Genomic DNA, 15,974 nt, shown 5'->3' with positions numbered 1-15,974 from the left:
TTGGATTCGTTTCATATTTAATACTTAAGTGCTGAAAATGATAGAAATTTTTTCTTTCTTAATGAAAAGAAATAGGTAACTTTGTAAAAGTCAGAAAATGCCAGTGTCCCTTTGATTCCATCCTAGATTTTTCTGCTTTCAGCTGGATCCGGCATAAACAGTGCAGGATGCATTTCTGAACTCCAGGTATTTGAACGTAGAACACACGATTGCATATATTAATAATTAACAGCACAATCTAAAGGGTTTCATCTCACTCTGAACACAGCTGTTTCCTCCTGCCCTGGGGCCAATATTAAGAGAAAGTCAACATATTTACAAACAAGATTTAATAATGCTCACAAGAATAAGAGTTTGCCCTCAAATAGGGAAACTACACGTTGTTTTGTTTCAAAAGGTTATAAATGCGGTGCCTGAAAAATCCAGCAGGTAAGCAGCAGGGCTAATAGAGTCTGTTTTTGGAATGGTCTGCTAGCAAATAAGCAAACTTCTGTCCAGGAAGCGTCTTGTTGGGGCGGGGGGAGGGGTACGGAAGGCACAGCGCTATTTACATCCCATTCTGCACTTTTCCCTTTCGCCACCCTTAGTACCGTCTGTTCATCTTCTTGAACTTCTCATAGTGATAGTCGTCGGTGGCCTTCTCATTAGCAGGACGCTTGCGGTTAGGAGGGGATCCTACAAAGGGAAAGAGGAAAAGCTGTTTCCCATGCTGCAAGCCGCCGAGAGGCTCTGCTTAGGGTAGGACCACGCCTGTCTCATTCCACACAGGAGCCCCAGGTGCCTACCCTCGTGAATAGGAACATAGTAGGGCCTCAGTGAATACCTGTTATTGAGTGAATGAAAATAAACAGAGGGTGGGGCCGGGTGACAGTATGGTGGCGTATGGTGACACAGCATCAGACTAGGTGACCAGTCGGTGGGTGCAGTGAGAGTTTGACTAGGTACAAAGTGCCCAACACTTTCAGATACAACTTCTTTTACCCCTCACCGCAATTCTAACAGGGGCATGTTGCCACCATTGTCCAGAAAGCTTAGGTGACTTCCTCACGGTTGCTCAGAAAGTGAAGGGAGCTTGAGAGTGGAAGCCGAGTCTCGTGACTCCAAAGTCCTTGCTTACTATGTGTGAATGACACAAAGCTCTGGGAATCAAAGACTACGCAACCAAGATGTTACAGAAACTAATTTCTCAAGTGGGAGGGAAGGGAAAACAACAGCCTGGATTTTTCAGAAGCCTCAGCAACTTCAGCATTTCCTTAGGACCACCCCGTTGTTGATGAAAAGGGAGACCCCCCCGCCCCCCCTGGTGCTGGTTAGCATGAGAGAAAGGGGTTCAGGAGGATCAAATAGCCCCATGTCTAGAGAAGCCTTTGGCGACTTCTTGGTATGTAGCCTAAGGACACGATATAGGCAAATACAGTGTTTAAATAGGGAAAAAAGAGAAACAACCGAAGTGTCCAACCAGAGGGAACTGCAGTATATCCATACAATGGGACATTAAATGGCCACTGAACAGGAAAGTATGTATTTACTGTCACAGAGAGACATGCAGGGCACACTACTGAGTGAAACACTATGAGATCCTATTATATATGCATACAATATGCGTTTCTATATACATATGTTTTTGAAGTCTGGAAGGTTGTACGTAAAAAATGTCAACGCGTTCATCTTTAGGTGACACTGTGGGTAACTTTGAATTTATTTTTGCTTATTGAAATGTCCTAATTTTTTAAGTCTCTATTATATTTGATAGCCCAGTGAATCCTCAGGGCAACCCCAAATGGTTGGTTTTATGACGGTCCCCATTCACAGGTGAGTAAACCGAGGCTTGGAAAGGGGAAGGCAAATGGCCATGGTCTGGAGCATGGAGTGGAACCCGGGTGCCCTGGCCCCAAAGTCCAAGCTCCACCCCTGCAGAGGCCACCCTGCCTCCATAGGCCCTGATGACTGCTCCAGGCAGCCCTGAGGCCTCTGCTGTACTCACGCTCAGGCTCTGGCTTCTCTGTGTCACCCACTCTTAAGGGTCGGGCTTTGGGCTCTTCTTTGTTTCTCCGTATGGGGGCATTGAGCTCCTCATGATAAACTGGATCAAAAGAGACCAGGGGACACATCAGACAGAATATGGGAACCAGGGGACCTCCCCAGCAGGGCAGGGCTACTTCCCCAGAAAAGCTTACATCGGTTGTGCTGCACGTAATTCACGGCCATGTTGGTGGGCACGAAAGATGTCTCGCTGTCTTTCTTCTTGTTCTGCTGCTCTGCCAGCAGACGGGCCTTGGCATCCTCCGTGGAAATGATATTTTTTATTTTAGCGCTGCAGGGAGAAAGAAGCCATGCCATGTATTAGATCGTCTCACTGTTGGTTCTCAGACAGAACTGACGGTCAGGCTGGAAGCCCACCAGTGCCTAAGGAGATTCTCTCTTGGAGCCCGGTGCTCCACAGTTGACCTGCTCTCGTACAGTCCCATTCTCACGTGTCCTCACAGCTGTCGGAGATATAGACGTACTGTCCTCTCCTGATCAAGAGGAAACTGAGCCTCAGAGAAGGAAAGAGAACTGCTCAAGGCCCAGAGCTAGTAAGGCCAGAAAAGAGGCAAGAACCCAACTTCCTACTACACCCAAAGAAGATTCTGACCATCGTATTTCTTCCATGACAATCCAGTGGGTTAGAGCAGATATTTGGCAAAAAATAAAGAAGAGGATCATGAGATGGGTAAGCCTTTAACATTGCTCCTGCCAGAATAAAGGAGAGGAATACAAGGATCTGATTAGAACAGCTGAAGAACTGTGAACAAAGATTAAATAAAAATAAACACCTGTATACAAATATTGAATCATTTATACCTGAAACCAATATAATGTTACATGTTAATTATATCTCAATAAACAAAACATCACACTTAGGCGTTCAGGAGACTTTCCCTTAAGTCTAACAACACTGACCAATCCTTTAGAGACACTGTGGGCACAAGCATCTCAGCCTGCCAAAGAAAAGATAGTTATTTGTGGGTTTCTAAGGAGACAGGTAAGAAACAGTCCCCTTCACTGGAAAGCAGAGCGCTCTTCGGTGGGATAGGGCAGGAGAGAGGCCAGAAGGGGTCTGAAACGTACTCGATGCCTAGGTCCACCTCGGGGATGCCACTCAGCATCTGGTTGGAAAGCATCTCTTCTGTCTTCTTTGCTGAGGAAACACGGATGTTTTCAGGAAGTTCGTAAAGACAGTCCTCTGCATTCTTCGGCTTGACTTTCTGTTCCTCGTGTTCTACAATCCCTTTCCTCTTCTTCAGCTCTGTCTCAATGTACTTCATCCTGAAATGAGAAAGCCACAAGCCTCAGGGAGAGCCAGGAGGCTCACAAAACCTGTCTTTAAATTTAGTGGTCCCTGGGGCACCTGGGTGACTCAGTTGGTTAAGTGTCTGCCTTTGGCTCAGGTCATGATCTTGGGGTCCTGGGATTGAGCCTCATGTCTGGCTCCCCACTCGGCAGGGAGTCTCCTTCTCTCTCTCTCAGCCCTTCCCCCCTGCTCGTGCTCTCTCTTAAATAAATCTTAAAAAAAAAAAAAAAATTCTCTCTAAAAACAACAACAAAAAACATTTACAAAATTAGTGGTCCCCAACACTGGCCCACAGAGCAGTGATGGTCTATGAAGTTTTCATCAGTCCGTGGAAAAATGAGAAACATAAAAATAACTTGAGTTTTTCATCAAGCAAAATTTTTTCAGCTTAAAGCACCAACCTCTATTATGAGATTATGCCCTCCCAATCTATTGGTGTTAATATATGTAAGGTTCACCGAAAACAGAAAGGTAATGGCAGATGGTAGTCATCTGTTCAACAGCCTTGTTAGCAAAAAAGTGGGCAAATCCAATGTTTATTTCTACAGTGTTTAGTTACTAGTCAAGGAATCTAAACTCCCAAGAACCACTTTTTAAAGAATTTTTAGGAAAGCCTGGGAGGTGGGGTGACAGGGGCCACCTTTGCTGCCTTTGGATAATTCTAAAAATGTCATCTGTGACTAAACATCTTGCACTCTATCTGGCTGGAGCCAACCCCGAACTGCGCACAGCCAGACTGATACCCACATGTCAGCATCCTCATCCCTTCGGTTGGTTTCAGCGGAAAATGATGTCCCCAGGTGGAGGTCTTCCTCTTCGCTGATCCTATAAGGAGAAGCAATGTAGCCCAGTCTTAAAGTCACAACTTAGTGAGGCCGAGTTTGATATTATACAAAAAAAAAAAAACAAAAAAAACACAGAAAAGTACAACCTGTTTATGGTTGGGAAAAAATATATATGTGATATGTAAATAGAAGAAACAGAAGCAAGCAAACTGTTGGCCTCTGGAGATTTCTCTGGGGAAGGAGTAGATACTTTTATTTTTTACTTTTCTATTATTTTTATAATTGTGTTTTTGTAGGTTTCTTAAAAAGAAAAACAAAACTTCCACATGGGTTTGAGATACACTAAACAATGCACCTTGACAAAAAGAGAGTATCCGCAACACACTTCAAGAGTTTTTGTTTTGGGGGCGCCTGGGTAGCTCAGTCAGTTGAGCATCTGACTCTTGATTTCGGCTCAGGTAATGATCTCAGGGTCGTGGGATCGAGCCCCACGCTGGGCTCTGCGCTCAGCTGGGAGTCTGCTTGAGATTCTCTCGGTCCCTCTCCCTCTGCCCTTCCCCCAGCATGTGTGTGGACGTGCACTCTCCCTCTCTCTAAAAAAAAAAAAAAAAAAGAGTTTTGCTTTCATTTGTTTTTAAGCTGCATACCCTTTACCCAGCACGAAGGATACCTCAGGATGTCGCACTAAAGCTGCTGCTGCAGGCCCCAGCTATCTGGAGTCACACAGACCCAGGCAGGGGCTACAGGTTAGTGTGTATCAAGTAAGGTCTGCACTTACTTATCTTTGCCTCTTTCCTTCAGTTTCTTCATGTCCACCATACCGCCTGTCTTCATCTGAAAGGGATCATCCTGCAGAAAGCAAACATAGCTGAGAAGAAGCATCTATATAACTGGCAGCGGACTTTTTTTTTTTTAAACACAATCACCCACTGGAGAGCAGCCACAACTCCCCATTACCCAGGAAGGCCCCCACAACTCACCACTAGGGTGGTCTCTTCTTGTACCTTCTCTCCCACCAGCAGGGCCACAGCACTGAGCAAAAACAAAAAGGAAAAGTGAGAGAGTAAGAGTGCGTGAGAGTGAGAGACAGAGAGAGATAGAAATTGCATAACTGAGATATGAGGAAAACACTTAGGAAGTTTGTATGTTGCAACATTAGAGCAAAGGCAATTTCTGAGGAGTGGGCACCAAAGCCAGCTGGAAAAGCCTACAAGCATAAAACAGAGTTCAGCAAGTACTTTAGATGCTGGGTGGGGGGTACGGTGAAGTGGACACTCTCCTACAAGGCCATTTGACGTTATCATGGCTTGGAAATCTCATTTCTAAGATTTTGCCTTTGGGGAACATGAAGCTGAAGACAAATGTAGAAAAATACTTATCGCACCCTTATTTCTTACACCTTATTTGGTGAACTTTTACAAATGACCTACTGTCCCCTACAAACGACCCCTAAGTAGGGGATTAGGTACGGCACATGCACGGGGTGGGATACTATGCAGCCACTAAAAAGGGCTTTGGAAAATGTTAATGTCTGAAATGTGAGGGAAAAAAAACAGATTAGCCAGAACATTAAATGTTTTAGTATATGTGCTGCCGAAGCGAGCACCAGAACATTAAATGTTAACACTGGTTACCTGTGGATGGGAGAATTATGGGCGCTGCTTATTTTTTTGATTACACTTTTCTAAATTTTCCAAACTCTTAACAATCAATGTGCATTTCACAATCGGGTGCAATAAAAACACGAGTTAGTAACCCGTTTCTGCACATCTGGGGCAAACCTCAAGACCACACAGCTCAGGCCATCTCCTGGTTAAACGTCTTTAAAAGAACGCTGGACTCCTTTCAGGGCAGTGGAAGGTGTACAGTGTGTTAAGAGAAGGAGCTACGTCGGAGGAGATAGTTGTGATGGCGACTCAGGCAGGGGCGTGTCTCTGTCGTCTGCGCCTCCTCCTCCGGGTCCCCCCGCGGCACCCACCTCACCCCGTTGGGCCTCTTCCTCAAGTTTTGCACCTCGCGGGTCTCTTCTAGTTTTAATCTGAAAAAAGGCAATGCACAAGATTGAGAGACCCTCCGCAGAACTCAGACTCAAAAGGCAGCTTCGACTGGCACCCCTGCTCAGATGCTGAGCCGCCAGCACAATGGTCCAGAAGGCGACCCTGCGCTTAGACCCATTGGGTGTCAGACCCACCGTGCATCCTGGGGACACCTCTCCCTATTGTGCGGCGGCCTCATCCCTAGGAGCCTCAGTTTTTGTCTGCAGAAAGGGACAATTTCCGCTCACAAAGAGGAGGATGGCCGGTGATAAGTCCCGCAGCCGGCTCTCTTCTTGCCCCTTGGAAGCCCCATCCCAAACGCACCGAACCTCCTCTGATTCCTGCTCATCTTCCTCCGACTCTGAGTCGGCCCGGCGCCGGCGGAAACTCTTGCCGGTGACCGGCATCGTCGCGCCGGCCCCGCGGTCCGGACGCCGGGCCCCTGCACCGTGGCCGGGGCTGCTTCCGGCGCGCAGCAGTGAGGTCAGAGCGCAGGGCTCACAGCGCCAGCCCCTCCCGGCCCCGCCCCAAGCCCTCCCGGCCCCGCCCCCGACCTGCACTTTCCGCCTGGCCCCGCCCCCATCCGCGGCGTCCGCCTCTCCCGATTGGGCGGGCGAGGGGAGGAGGCGGGGCGCGGCCCGCGGGCCCCACGGCCCTGCGCGGTGCAGCGGTGGGTGCGCTTGACTGACAGGCGGCGGCGGCGCGGTTGCGACGGCAGGTGAGTTCCGGGCCGTCGCCGGCTGCTTCGGGGGGCCGGGCCTCTCCGAGCAGGGGCTACCCGAGCCTGGCTCCGGGCCGGCTGGGGCCTGGCCCTGCCAGGTGCGCAGAACGCCGCTGCCAGGTGAGCGGAGCCCGGGACCCCCGGCCGCCGCCGCCCTCTCCTCTCCTCCGGCCGGCGCCCAGGGGGTGTCCTCTGGGGCCCCGATGCCCCACTTGGAGCCCTGGGGGGCTCGTTGCTTCTCCGGAACGGGGGCCGCCATCTCTTTTATCTCTGCGGGGCCTGACCCAGCGTTGAAAGCACGAGTGTGGCGTCTCGGGGCGCTGACTTATTCCCCCGGGGTCTGGGCCCTGACGTGCATTTTTTTCTTTAGGGATAAAAGATGACCACTTCTTAGCAGTGGTGAATTAAAGCCCTGGCGCCGACTGCCCCGCTAATGATGGCCTCCAGCCACTTCATCCCCGCGTCCGATGTTTTGAACCTACTCCTGGAGGGTTTTGAGGGGAGAGGGCCCCTCCTCGTGTGCTTGCCGTCCGCCTCCCGGACCTTCAGGGGCCTTGTTTTCGTCCTTTGTCACGAGGACTGTCGCTCTGCCCTCCGCCCTTTCCACCCCGAGGATGCCGTGAGGCTTAGTTTATTTGAAAACAAACAAACAGGCATCAACGAACGCTTAGGAAATAAGTAAATATATCAATGCTGGCTTACAGGACTTTTAGGAACCTCTTAAATAGTTTTCCTTTTCTCAGTATAGGCCAGTGCTTTTCTTTGAAAGCACTGCCTCGTATTAAGCGCTACTGTGTGGCAGGCATTGGGCTAAGCATTATCTCGGTGAGCTCCTACAGCAATCCTATGAAGTAGATCGAGTTATTTTTCATTTTGCAAACGAGAACTTTGGTTCAGAGAGGCAGTAAGTGCCTGAAGTTACACAGCTGGAAGGTGGGGCAGGGATCAGTGGCAGGCCCACGTCTGCTGCAGGTTATGCCCAGTACCCAGCACAGTAGAAGCTTAGTAAATGTTTGCTGCAGCTGCTGTTCTTATAGCTCATTGGCTGGGGGGAGGGGCTGACGGAGACTGTTTTGGTTTCCTCTTCTGGAAGACCATTCAGACGCAGGGCAGCACTTCTGGAATGCCTTCCTTTTCTCTGGAACAGTCTCTCCTGAGATTGCTGTTCTCTCCCTTGGACTGAGACAAATGAATTCAGGACTTCTTGGAACAGCTTTTTGGCTTTGATCGAAAGCCGTATATTAAAATCTCAAAGTCTTGCCTTCTGCAGTCTGGTTCAACCAACCCCAGATGCACCTGGGAATCACTGGACACCCTGTCCCTGCTGGCTGAAGGGGAAGCTCCCGGGGAATTGCTGCAGGAACCCAGGGAGTCCGTGTCTGCAGACATCACCCTTTCAGAGGTAGCTCTGATTTTGCCCACCCAGCTGCCCTCCTACTAGGAGGAACTGGACAGCACCAAGGAGAGGGCCAGAAGGCCAAGGACATTTCTGGACCCTTCTTCTCTTCTGCCATCCCAGGAAGGAGCGTCTGGTACAAATGAGCTGGGGGCCAGAGTACCCAGTGCTACTCACTCCCTGGGCTGTGGCAGATCTCACTGTGACCTATTTAGCAAAAGCTGTGCTGGAAACGTAGCAGCTGTGAATGTGGCAGTGGGTCGCCAGGCTAAGGGACTGCAGACCCTCTAAGTCTTGCTGGGCCTTTTTTGAAGGGTGAGATGAAACTGCTTCTCAGAGGGAGCCTCCGGGAAATGTGGGTTCTCTTCAGTTCAGAGATGTGTCATGCTATAGGCTTGAGAGTTTAGTTGTTTAAGGAAATTACGCGTTTGGCTTGACTTTGGGTTGGTTTGCGAGCTCCTTCCTGGAGCCTGGCTTGTTTCAGGGTTCAGTGAACATTAATGTCTAGGTAGATTTGGGATGCAGCAAAGCAATTGTAGTTTGCAGTTTGGCTATAGTAAGTGTTCAGTAAAAGTTTGTTGGACTAATTATTCAGATGGTCACTGAGCTTTTACTATATAGAGCAGGCACTGTTCTAAGTGCTTGAAGTATGCAGGGAGCAAAAGAGATGAAAGATCCCTGATCTAGTGGACTTCAGGTTCTTCTTCTTTTTTTTTTAGATTTTGTTTATTTATTTATTTGAGAGAGAATGAGAGCATGAGCTGAGGAGGGGGTGGGGGGGAGAGGAGGAGCAGAGGGAGAGGGACAAGCAGACTCCACGCTGAGGGCGGGGCTTGATCCCACCACCCTGAGATCATGACCTGAGCCGAAATCAAGAGTCGCACGCTCAACCAACTGAGCCACCCAGGCGCCCCTGGACTTTAGGTTTTAATAACATACGTATGTAAAGTATATTAGAAGGTGATGAGTGGTATGGAAATAGAACGAGGCAAGGGAATTACGAGTGGGAGGGGGTATTGAGTTGCAAATTTAAATTGGTATATTCTCATTTGGGATTAGGTCGGTAACATGATAAAGCAGTGGACTGAGTTATAGGTCCTGACCCTCAGTACAATCCCCCGTTCTGCCACCTTACCTTGTGACTCTGGGCAGGAGCCTTCTCTTCTCGGAGTCTCTTGCCCCACCGGAGTCCCTCTTCTTTCATTTACTGGCTGTGTGACCTTTGGCGTGAACCTCTCTGACCCTCTCCTGCTTTGCGGTTTTAGGGGTCTTAGTCTGAGTTCTGCTTATACTTACGCACTCTAGGGTTTGTGGCTTCTCAGTGACTGGGGCCAGTCACTGCTTCCAGCCTGCTGACCCCCAAAGACCACCAGCCTGGGGTGGCCCCAAAGCCATGCCCTCTCCAATTAACTGACTCCTCTAGAGCCTGGGACAAATTGCAGTGCCAGGCTTCAGAGGTGTTATTGTAGACTTCAGGAGTTTAAGTTGAGCAGAAAAATGCTTTGTGAAGCATGACTCAGAAGTGGCTCTTGTGAAGGAGGCCAGGGGAAGCTGCCCTCCGAATGTGGGTGTTTGGCTTGGAGGAGGTAAAGATCATCCCCACTCCAGGCTGGCTGGGGCTGTTGGGGAGACTGTGGAGCTGACAGTTCAGAGCACTGACTTCAGGGTGGGCAGTCCCAAGGTCAAATTCTGGATCAGCAGCTCAGTAGCTGTGTGACCTCCAGCCAGTTACTCCACCTCTCTGAGCCTCAGCCTCTCCTCCAGTGATGGGCAGGCAGGCAGGAGATGGGTTTAGCTCCCAGTTGTTGCCTGCCCTCCAGGATGGTGGTAAGGATTCAGTGAGGTCTGTTAGTGTCAGTTCCAGTACACGGGGCCATTCAGGGTAGGGGTGGGTAGGGTGGGTAAGGCAAATGAGGAGCACTGGAGGTGTGGGAGAACAGAGGTGTGGGGGAAGCAAGATTTGTCAAGGCAGGAGGAGGCTGAGGGTTCTGCTTGGGAGTCAGGAGGTTGTTGGATTCTTAGGGAATTAAGACTGGGTTGACGGAAGGGATATATTTGGGCTTTAGGAGAAATGGAGTTGCTTGGAAGCAGGGCAGAGAGAAGAAGGCAGGAGGGAGGGAAAGGGCTCATGCTCTGAGGGCCAGAGGGTCATGGAGGGGTGTGGACAGGTGTGTGGAGTGTGGGATGGCTGGTGTAATAAGGATCAGAGCAAGTGGCTCTCTCTGTGTTAGTGGGGACTTGGCAGCACCCCTCTCTCGTCCTAAGGAACTGGCTTCCTAGCTGGGAGGAGGAGGTGGCCAGAACTGCCAGGAAAATGATGAGTAATGGGCACCCTAGGCCTGGTCTGAGCGGCTGATGCCAGGCCCAGAGGTGCTGCCTGCCTGCCCGCCCGCCCACTGGCTGGGGGCACTTTCCCCCTTCCTTGCTGCAGGTCCCAGGGAGGGAAAAGTGCCTGCCCTCCCTCAGGCTGAACCCTCTCGGAAGCCTCACTGGGGCCTGCAATGGGTGGGCTCTGAGCCAGACCTGCCAGGGCCTCCCTCCCCCAGCTTTCTGTGCCCCAGGAGCAGAGGCTGGCATGGCCAGTCGGGAGAGGGAGGGACCTTGCTGACTCCCAGCAGCACAGCTGCTTTCAGGGGCCTGTTCCTGAGAGCCAGCTCCCTCGGCAGCATAGGTTTCTTTTTCTTTCGGTTTTTATTAAGTGCCTGCTGGGTGCACTCCAATTATTTGCACAAAGGCAAGAATGGGAAGCGCTGTGAAGGCAGATACAGCCTGGTTCCTTCCTTGCTGTGTCGCTTCCTCACTGTATGGTCTTGGGCAAATGGCTTCCTGTGTCTGGGCCTCCATTCATCCTCCCTAAAATGAGAAACAGCTTTCCTTACGTGAAGAGTGTAGGAGAAGCACTGGGCATAGTGCCTGGTCAGAGTCAGCACTGTCCTGGGCCACAGAGCCCAGGCTGAAAAGCTGATGGGGGGCACCCTTGGGCGTGTGACTCACATCCCCACCTGTCTCAGTCCCCTGATCTATAAAACATGGCCAGTAACACAAATTATAGCACAGAACATTTCTGAGCGTCCTTGCTTTGCAGGTAAATACAGACCCTGAGCAACCCTGGAAGTCCACGTGATCAGAATGCTAAATCCTCCCTATGCATTGTCTCCCTGCACCCTCCCATAACCCTAGTTGCCATCTTTGCCCCCATTTCACGGATATGGAAACTGAGGGGCGACTGATTTACCTAAAGACACACAGCTTGCAAGTGACCAGCAAGGAGCTGAACGCAGGGCTAGCTATCTCATTGCCTTCTGGAATTAGGGTCAGCCCCAGGGCTAACGTATGTGAAGCAGCCGACACAGGGGAAGGGCACAGGAAAAGGTGGCTGGCTAGTAATGATCGCATCCCTGGTGGCTGTGTATAGCTACCCTGGGGTTAAGGGCAGGGCCCAAACCTGGCGTGTGTTACATTACCCCAAGCCAAGCCAGTTGGGTACCAAGATAAAATGAAGTGAAAGTTTCTAGGCAGCAGAGAAAAGTGGAGTGCAGACCTTATAGACCAGGTGTTTCTGACGTTTCAGGTTCTATGTCGGAAGAGTAAACACCCAAAGTTTACAATACTACCGCTCAACTTTGCCCTTCCTACAAACTGTTTTTAAACATCAGCTTTGAAAAAAAATGTTAGTAAACCTCAAACTTCCTTTGTTGGGCATGCTCATACACTGGTGGTAGGCAGATAAATCTATATAGTGGATCTAGAGAGAAATTGGTCAATGTGTATCCAGAGCCTTCAGCACATACATTTTTTTTTTTTAAAGATTTTATTTATTTATTTGACAGAGAGAGAGACAGCGAGAGAGGGAGAAGCAGGCTTCCCGCCGAACAGGGAGCCCGATGCGGGGCTCGATCCCAGGACCCTGGAATCATGACCTGAGCCGAAGGCAGACGCTTAACGACTGAGCCACCCAGGCGCCCCCAGCACATACATTTTGACCTAGTAATTTTTCCTGGATCAAAGATGTAGTCCAAAGATTTATATTTCAAAATATTTCTCACTGCCTTATTTATAATGGCAACACACACACACACACACAAATACCCTAAGTGTCCAAGAGTAGGAAAGCGACTAAGTAAGGTGTAGCTTAAATTCTATGTGGGACATTAGTCAGCCATTAAAAATGAAGTTGTTGAAAAGAAGTTTATTGACAGGAGAAATGTACGTGATCTAAACAGAAGAACCTTGTATACAAACTGTATCTGTTATATTCTAGTTTCGTTTTTTAAATTAGGCATTCCTACACATGAACAAGACTAACACAGTAACCATCTTACCCCCACCCTCAGGTGGATCACAGGTGATTTTTATGCCATTTTATGTTTGTCAGTGTTCTCCAGCTTCTACAGAGGTGTATATTAATTGTATTGAAACTACACAAAAAGCCTTTTTCTATTTTCAGGGTAAGTGGGAGGCGATGAAAAATTTTAATCCAACACGGAAGTTATTGAGGCAAAAGCAAAGGCGTTAAGAGCAGATCTTCAAGTGAATGAGTCACGTGATGAAAGGTTATCCTTTCAAGCCACTCGGGTAGCAGCTGAGGCACTTCCTCTCTCGGAGCTTCTGGGACCACTCAGATGCTGCCCCCTCTCTAAAATGGGCCTCAGGTGTCCTGTTCGCACCCTGGGGGTCTGGAGAGCCCCCAGGGGATGGAGGTCATGCTTCCCCAGTGTTCTCTCAGGGACCTGGGGAAAAGCAAGCCCCACCTTGGGGATAGAGATTACTTAAAATCTTTTAGGGGCTCCTGGCTGGCTCCGTCGGTAGAGTATGTGGCTCTTAATCTCAGCGTTGTGAGTTTAAGCCCCACATTGGGCATGGAGCCTACTTAAAAATAAAATAAAATCTTTAAAAAAAAATAAGGGCTTTTAATCAACTTTATTGAGATATAATTTACATACAGTAAAGTGCATGCACTTTAATTTTTTTTTTAAGACTTTATTTATTTATTTGAGAGAGAATGAGAGAGAGCACATGAGAGGGAGGAGGGTCAGAGGGAGAAGCAGACTCCCTGCCGAGCAGGGAGCCCGATGTGGGACTCGATCCCGGGACTCCAGGATCATGACCTGAGCCGAAGGCAGTCGCTTAACCAACTGAGCCACCCAGGCGCCCTAAATGCATGCACTTTAAAGATGTAGTTCCTGAGATTTAACAGGTATGGAGACCTGGCTAAATCACACTCCAATCAAAATCTAGAACATTCCAACACCACAGAAAGTTCCCTCTTTACAGTGTAGCCTCACCCTCTGCCCCAGGCAACCACTGTCCCAATTTCTAACACCTTAGGTTAGTTTTGTCTGTTTTGAAATTCCATATAAAGAGAATCCTAGAGTATGTGCTCTTTTGTATCTGACTTCTTTTGCTCAGTTTAACGTGTCTGGAATTGACCCATGTTGCTGTGCATATCCAGGGTTCTTTTTGATGCTGAGTAGTGTCCCATTGTATGAATATAATGGTAGTTGGCTTCAGTCCCCTGTTGTTGGACACTGGGAGGTCTTCGCAATTTTGGGCTGTTACGTATAAAGCTACCATGAATGTTTGCATACAAATCTTTGTGTAGAGGTATGTTTTCATTTCTCCTGGGTGAATATCCAACAGTGGAATTGCAGGCTCATGTGATAAGTGTGTGCTTGACTTTGTAGGAATCTGCCTGGCTATTTTCCAGCTTTTGATATTATTTTACAGTCCTATCAATATAGGCAAATTCCTTCACATCTTCAGCAACCCCTGGTATTGAAGATTTTATTAGTTCTAGATGTTCTTGGTGCTGTGAGATGTTATCTTGCAAACGATGTTGAGCATGCTCTCGTGTGCTTGTTGGCCATTCTTACCTGGTGAAGTACCCGCTCCATCCTTCACCCGTTTCACAAAATTGGACACTTTATCCTTCTTTGGGTTGTAAGAGTTCTTTATGTATTTTGGATATTTGTTAGATACATGTACTGTGAACATTTTCTCCCAGGCTGTGGCTTGCTTTTTCATTCCCCTAACAGCATCTTTTGAAAAGAAAAATGTTTAATTTTGAGAAAGTCCAGTTTTTCAATGTTGCCTTTTATAAAGAACACCTTCCGTGTTCTAAGACCTTTGTGGACTCCAGAGTTGCAGAGATTCTCTCCTAGGATTTCCTCTAGAAGTTCTAGAGTTTTAATGTTTGCTCTCGTTCAGTCTGAAGTCAGGAGAACTGGCAGCCGGGGCCGTGCTGGGGCTGGTGGTGGAGGGATCAGGGATGGGGGGTGGCGTGGGTCCACCCCCGCTGGGGGAGGCGCATCTGCAGCAGTACCCTGCTGGCTACAAAGACGGACCTCAAAGGCTCTGCGGGCTTTGCAAAGCTCCCAAACCAAGTGTACCCAAAATTGGTGGACACGGGGCTTGAACTCACATTGTGGCAGCAGGTGAATCCAGATTGGGAACGTGGATATTAATCAACTCCTCTTCCTCATAGATTTGTTGTCTCCAGAGCATACAGGCGCTTCCCCCAGAATAAACAAGACTGTACAGGTGGAACAGTGCAGAGTTTTAATCCAAAGAGGTGGTTTTGGGGCACCTGGGTGGCTCCGTCGTTAAGCATCTGATTTCGGCTTAGGTCATGATCTCAGGGTCGTGGGATCGAGCCCCATGGCCGGTTCCCCGCTGAGTGGGGAGTCTGTTTGTCCCTCTCCCTCTGCCCCTCCCCCTGCTTGTGCTCTCTCTCTCTCTCGCTCGCTTGCTCAAATAATAAAACCTTAAAAAAAAAAAAGAAAGAAAACACGAATTTCTGGAAACAGAAGATGAGGAAGAGAGAAAGCTTGTTGAAAACATGAAGGACTGTTTACCTCTCTCTGTGGCGGGTAGCAATCGTGTGAATGAAGTGAAGGACAGAAGAGTCGGAGGAAGGCAGGGTGCTGCCGGGGTTGAGAACGGTGAACGTTGGGGGTTTTACAGTCCTAAGAAGTGTGTTGCTAAGAACACATGCGCAAGACTTGAAAGATGTCACCGATCACGTATGCTCTGAGATGCGCAGCAGCAGGAAGGCCCGGAGGCCTCCGGCACACGTGGAAGGAGGGAACGCGTGGCTCAGGCGGAGGAGCCGCAGATGCAGCCGGTGACCGATGTGAAGGCCAGAGGCAAAGGTGGAAAACCGAAGGGCTCTGAAGCTGAGCTCCAGCGGCGCCACGAGCAAATGAAGAACTAGAGGAAAAAGAATTAGGGGAAGATGTTGTCAGTTTGAAAATGAGAAAGCCAACAGGGCATCTCAAGGATGTATTTTATTTTATTTTAATTTTTTTTTAAAGATTTTATTTATTTATTTGACAGTGAGAGAGGGAACACAAGCAAGGGGAGAGGGAGAGAGAGAAGCAGGCTTCCCGCTGAGCAGAGAGCCCGATCCCAGGACCCTGGGATCATGACCTGAGCCGAAGGCAGACGCCCAACGACTGAGCCACCCAGGCGCCCCACGAGGATGTATTTTAGAATAACCCGAGTCTTCCAGAACCTCGGAAAAGAACAAGAAGAAAGGGAAGAACTTTTAAACACTTTATTGACCATCAATTACATAAAGTCTATGATCCATGTCTAAATAAGTTTTGTGTATGATGTGAGGTGGGTTAAAGGTCATTTTTCTCCCATACAGAGAGCCTTTGTTGAAAGGACTGTCTTTTGCCCATTGAATTACATCAGTACT

The 15,974-nt window shown here is 48.9% G+C and overlaps 2 protein-coding genes across 5 annotated transcripts in view; one reads left to right on the top strand and one right to left on the bottom strand.

The window, feature by feature from the left end:
- Positions 1-6,644, bottom strand: CUNH9orf78 (chromosome unknown C9orf78 homolog). Of its 2 annotated transcripts, none has more exons than XM_035015634.1 (9): positions 6,480-6,644; positions 6,098-6,157; positions 5,100-5,151; positions 4,898-4,968; positions 4,082-4,159; positions 3,112-3,309; positions 2,178-2,314; positions 1,985-2,083; positions 1-675 (listed from the first exon to the last, which is right to left on the bottom strand). In XM_035015634.1, exons 1-9 carry the CDS (start codon positions 6,560-6,562, stop codon positions 584-586), a joined length of 870 nt encoding a protein of 289 aa, XP_034871525.1. In that variant the 5' UTR covers positions 6,563-6,644; the 3' UTR covers positions 1-583. The 2 variants fall into 2 exon arrangements, with proteins under 2 accessions (XP_034871525.1, XP_034871526.1); XM_035015635.1 differs by lacking the exon at positions 6,480-6,644 and adding an exon at positions 6,311-6,457.
- A 143-nt stretch (positions 6,645-6,787) lies between these two features.
- The window catches only part of USP20 (ubiquitin specific peptidase 20), a 40,928-nt gene continuing 31,741 nt past the window's right edge, over positions 6,788-15,974 (top strand). The window contains exon 1 of one of the 3 annotated variants that reach the window (XM_035015625.1): positions 6,788-6,873. The gene's annotated coding sequence lies outside the window, so the exon portion shown is untranslated. Of the gene's footprint in view, positions 6,874-6,903; positions 6,997-15,974 lie in introns of those variants that run through there. The other 2 variants (XM_035015630.1, XM_035015628.1) reach the window with 2 other exon arrangements.

This window comes from Mirounga leonina, unplaced genomic scaffold (assembly GCF_011800145.1).
Source record: "Mirounga leonina isolate KUSES-001 unplaced genomic scaffold, KU_Mleo_1.0 Mir_170, whole genome shotgun sequence".
Classification (NCBI taxonomy): Eukaryota; Metazoa; Chordata; class Mammalia; order Carnivora; family Phocidae; genus Mirounga; species Mirounga leonina.
Note: the sequence above shows the minus strand (reverse complement) of the source record. Positions and strands in the feature narration are given on the sequence as shown.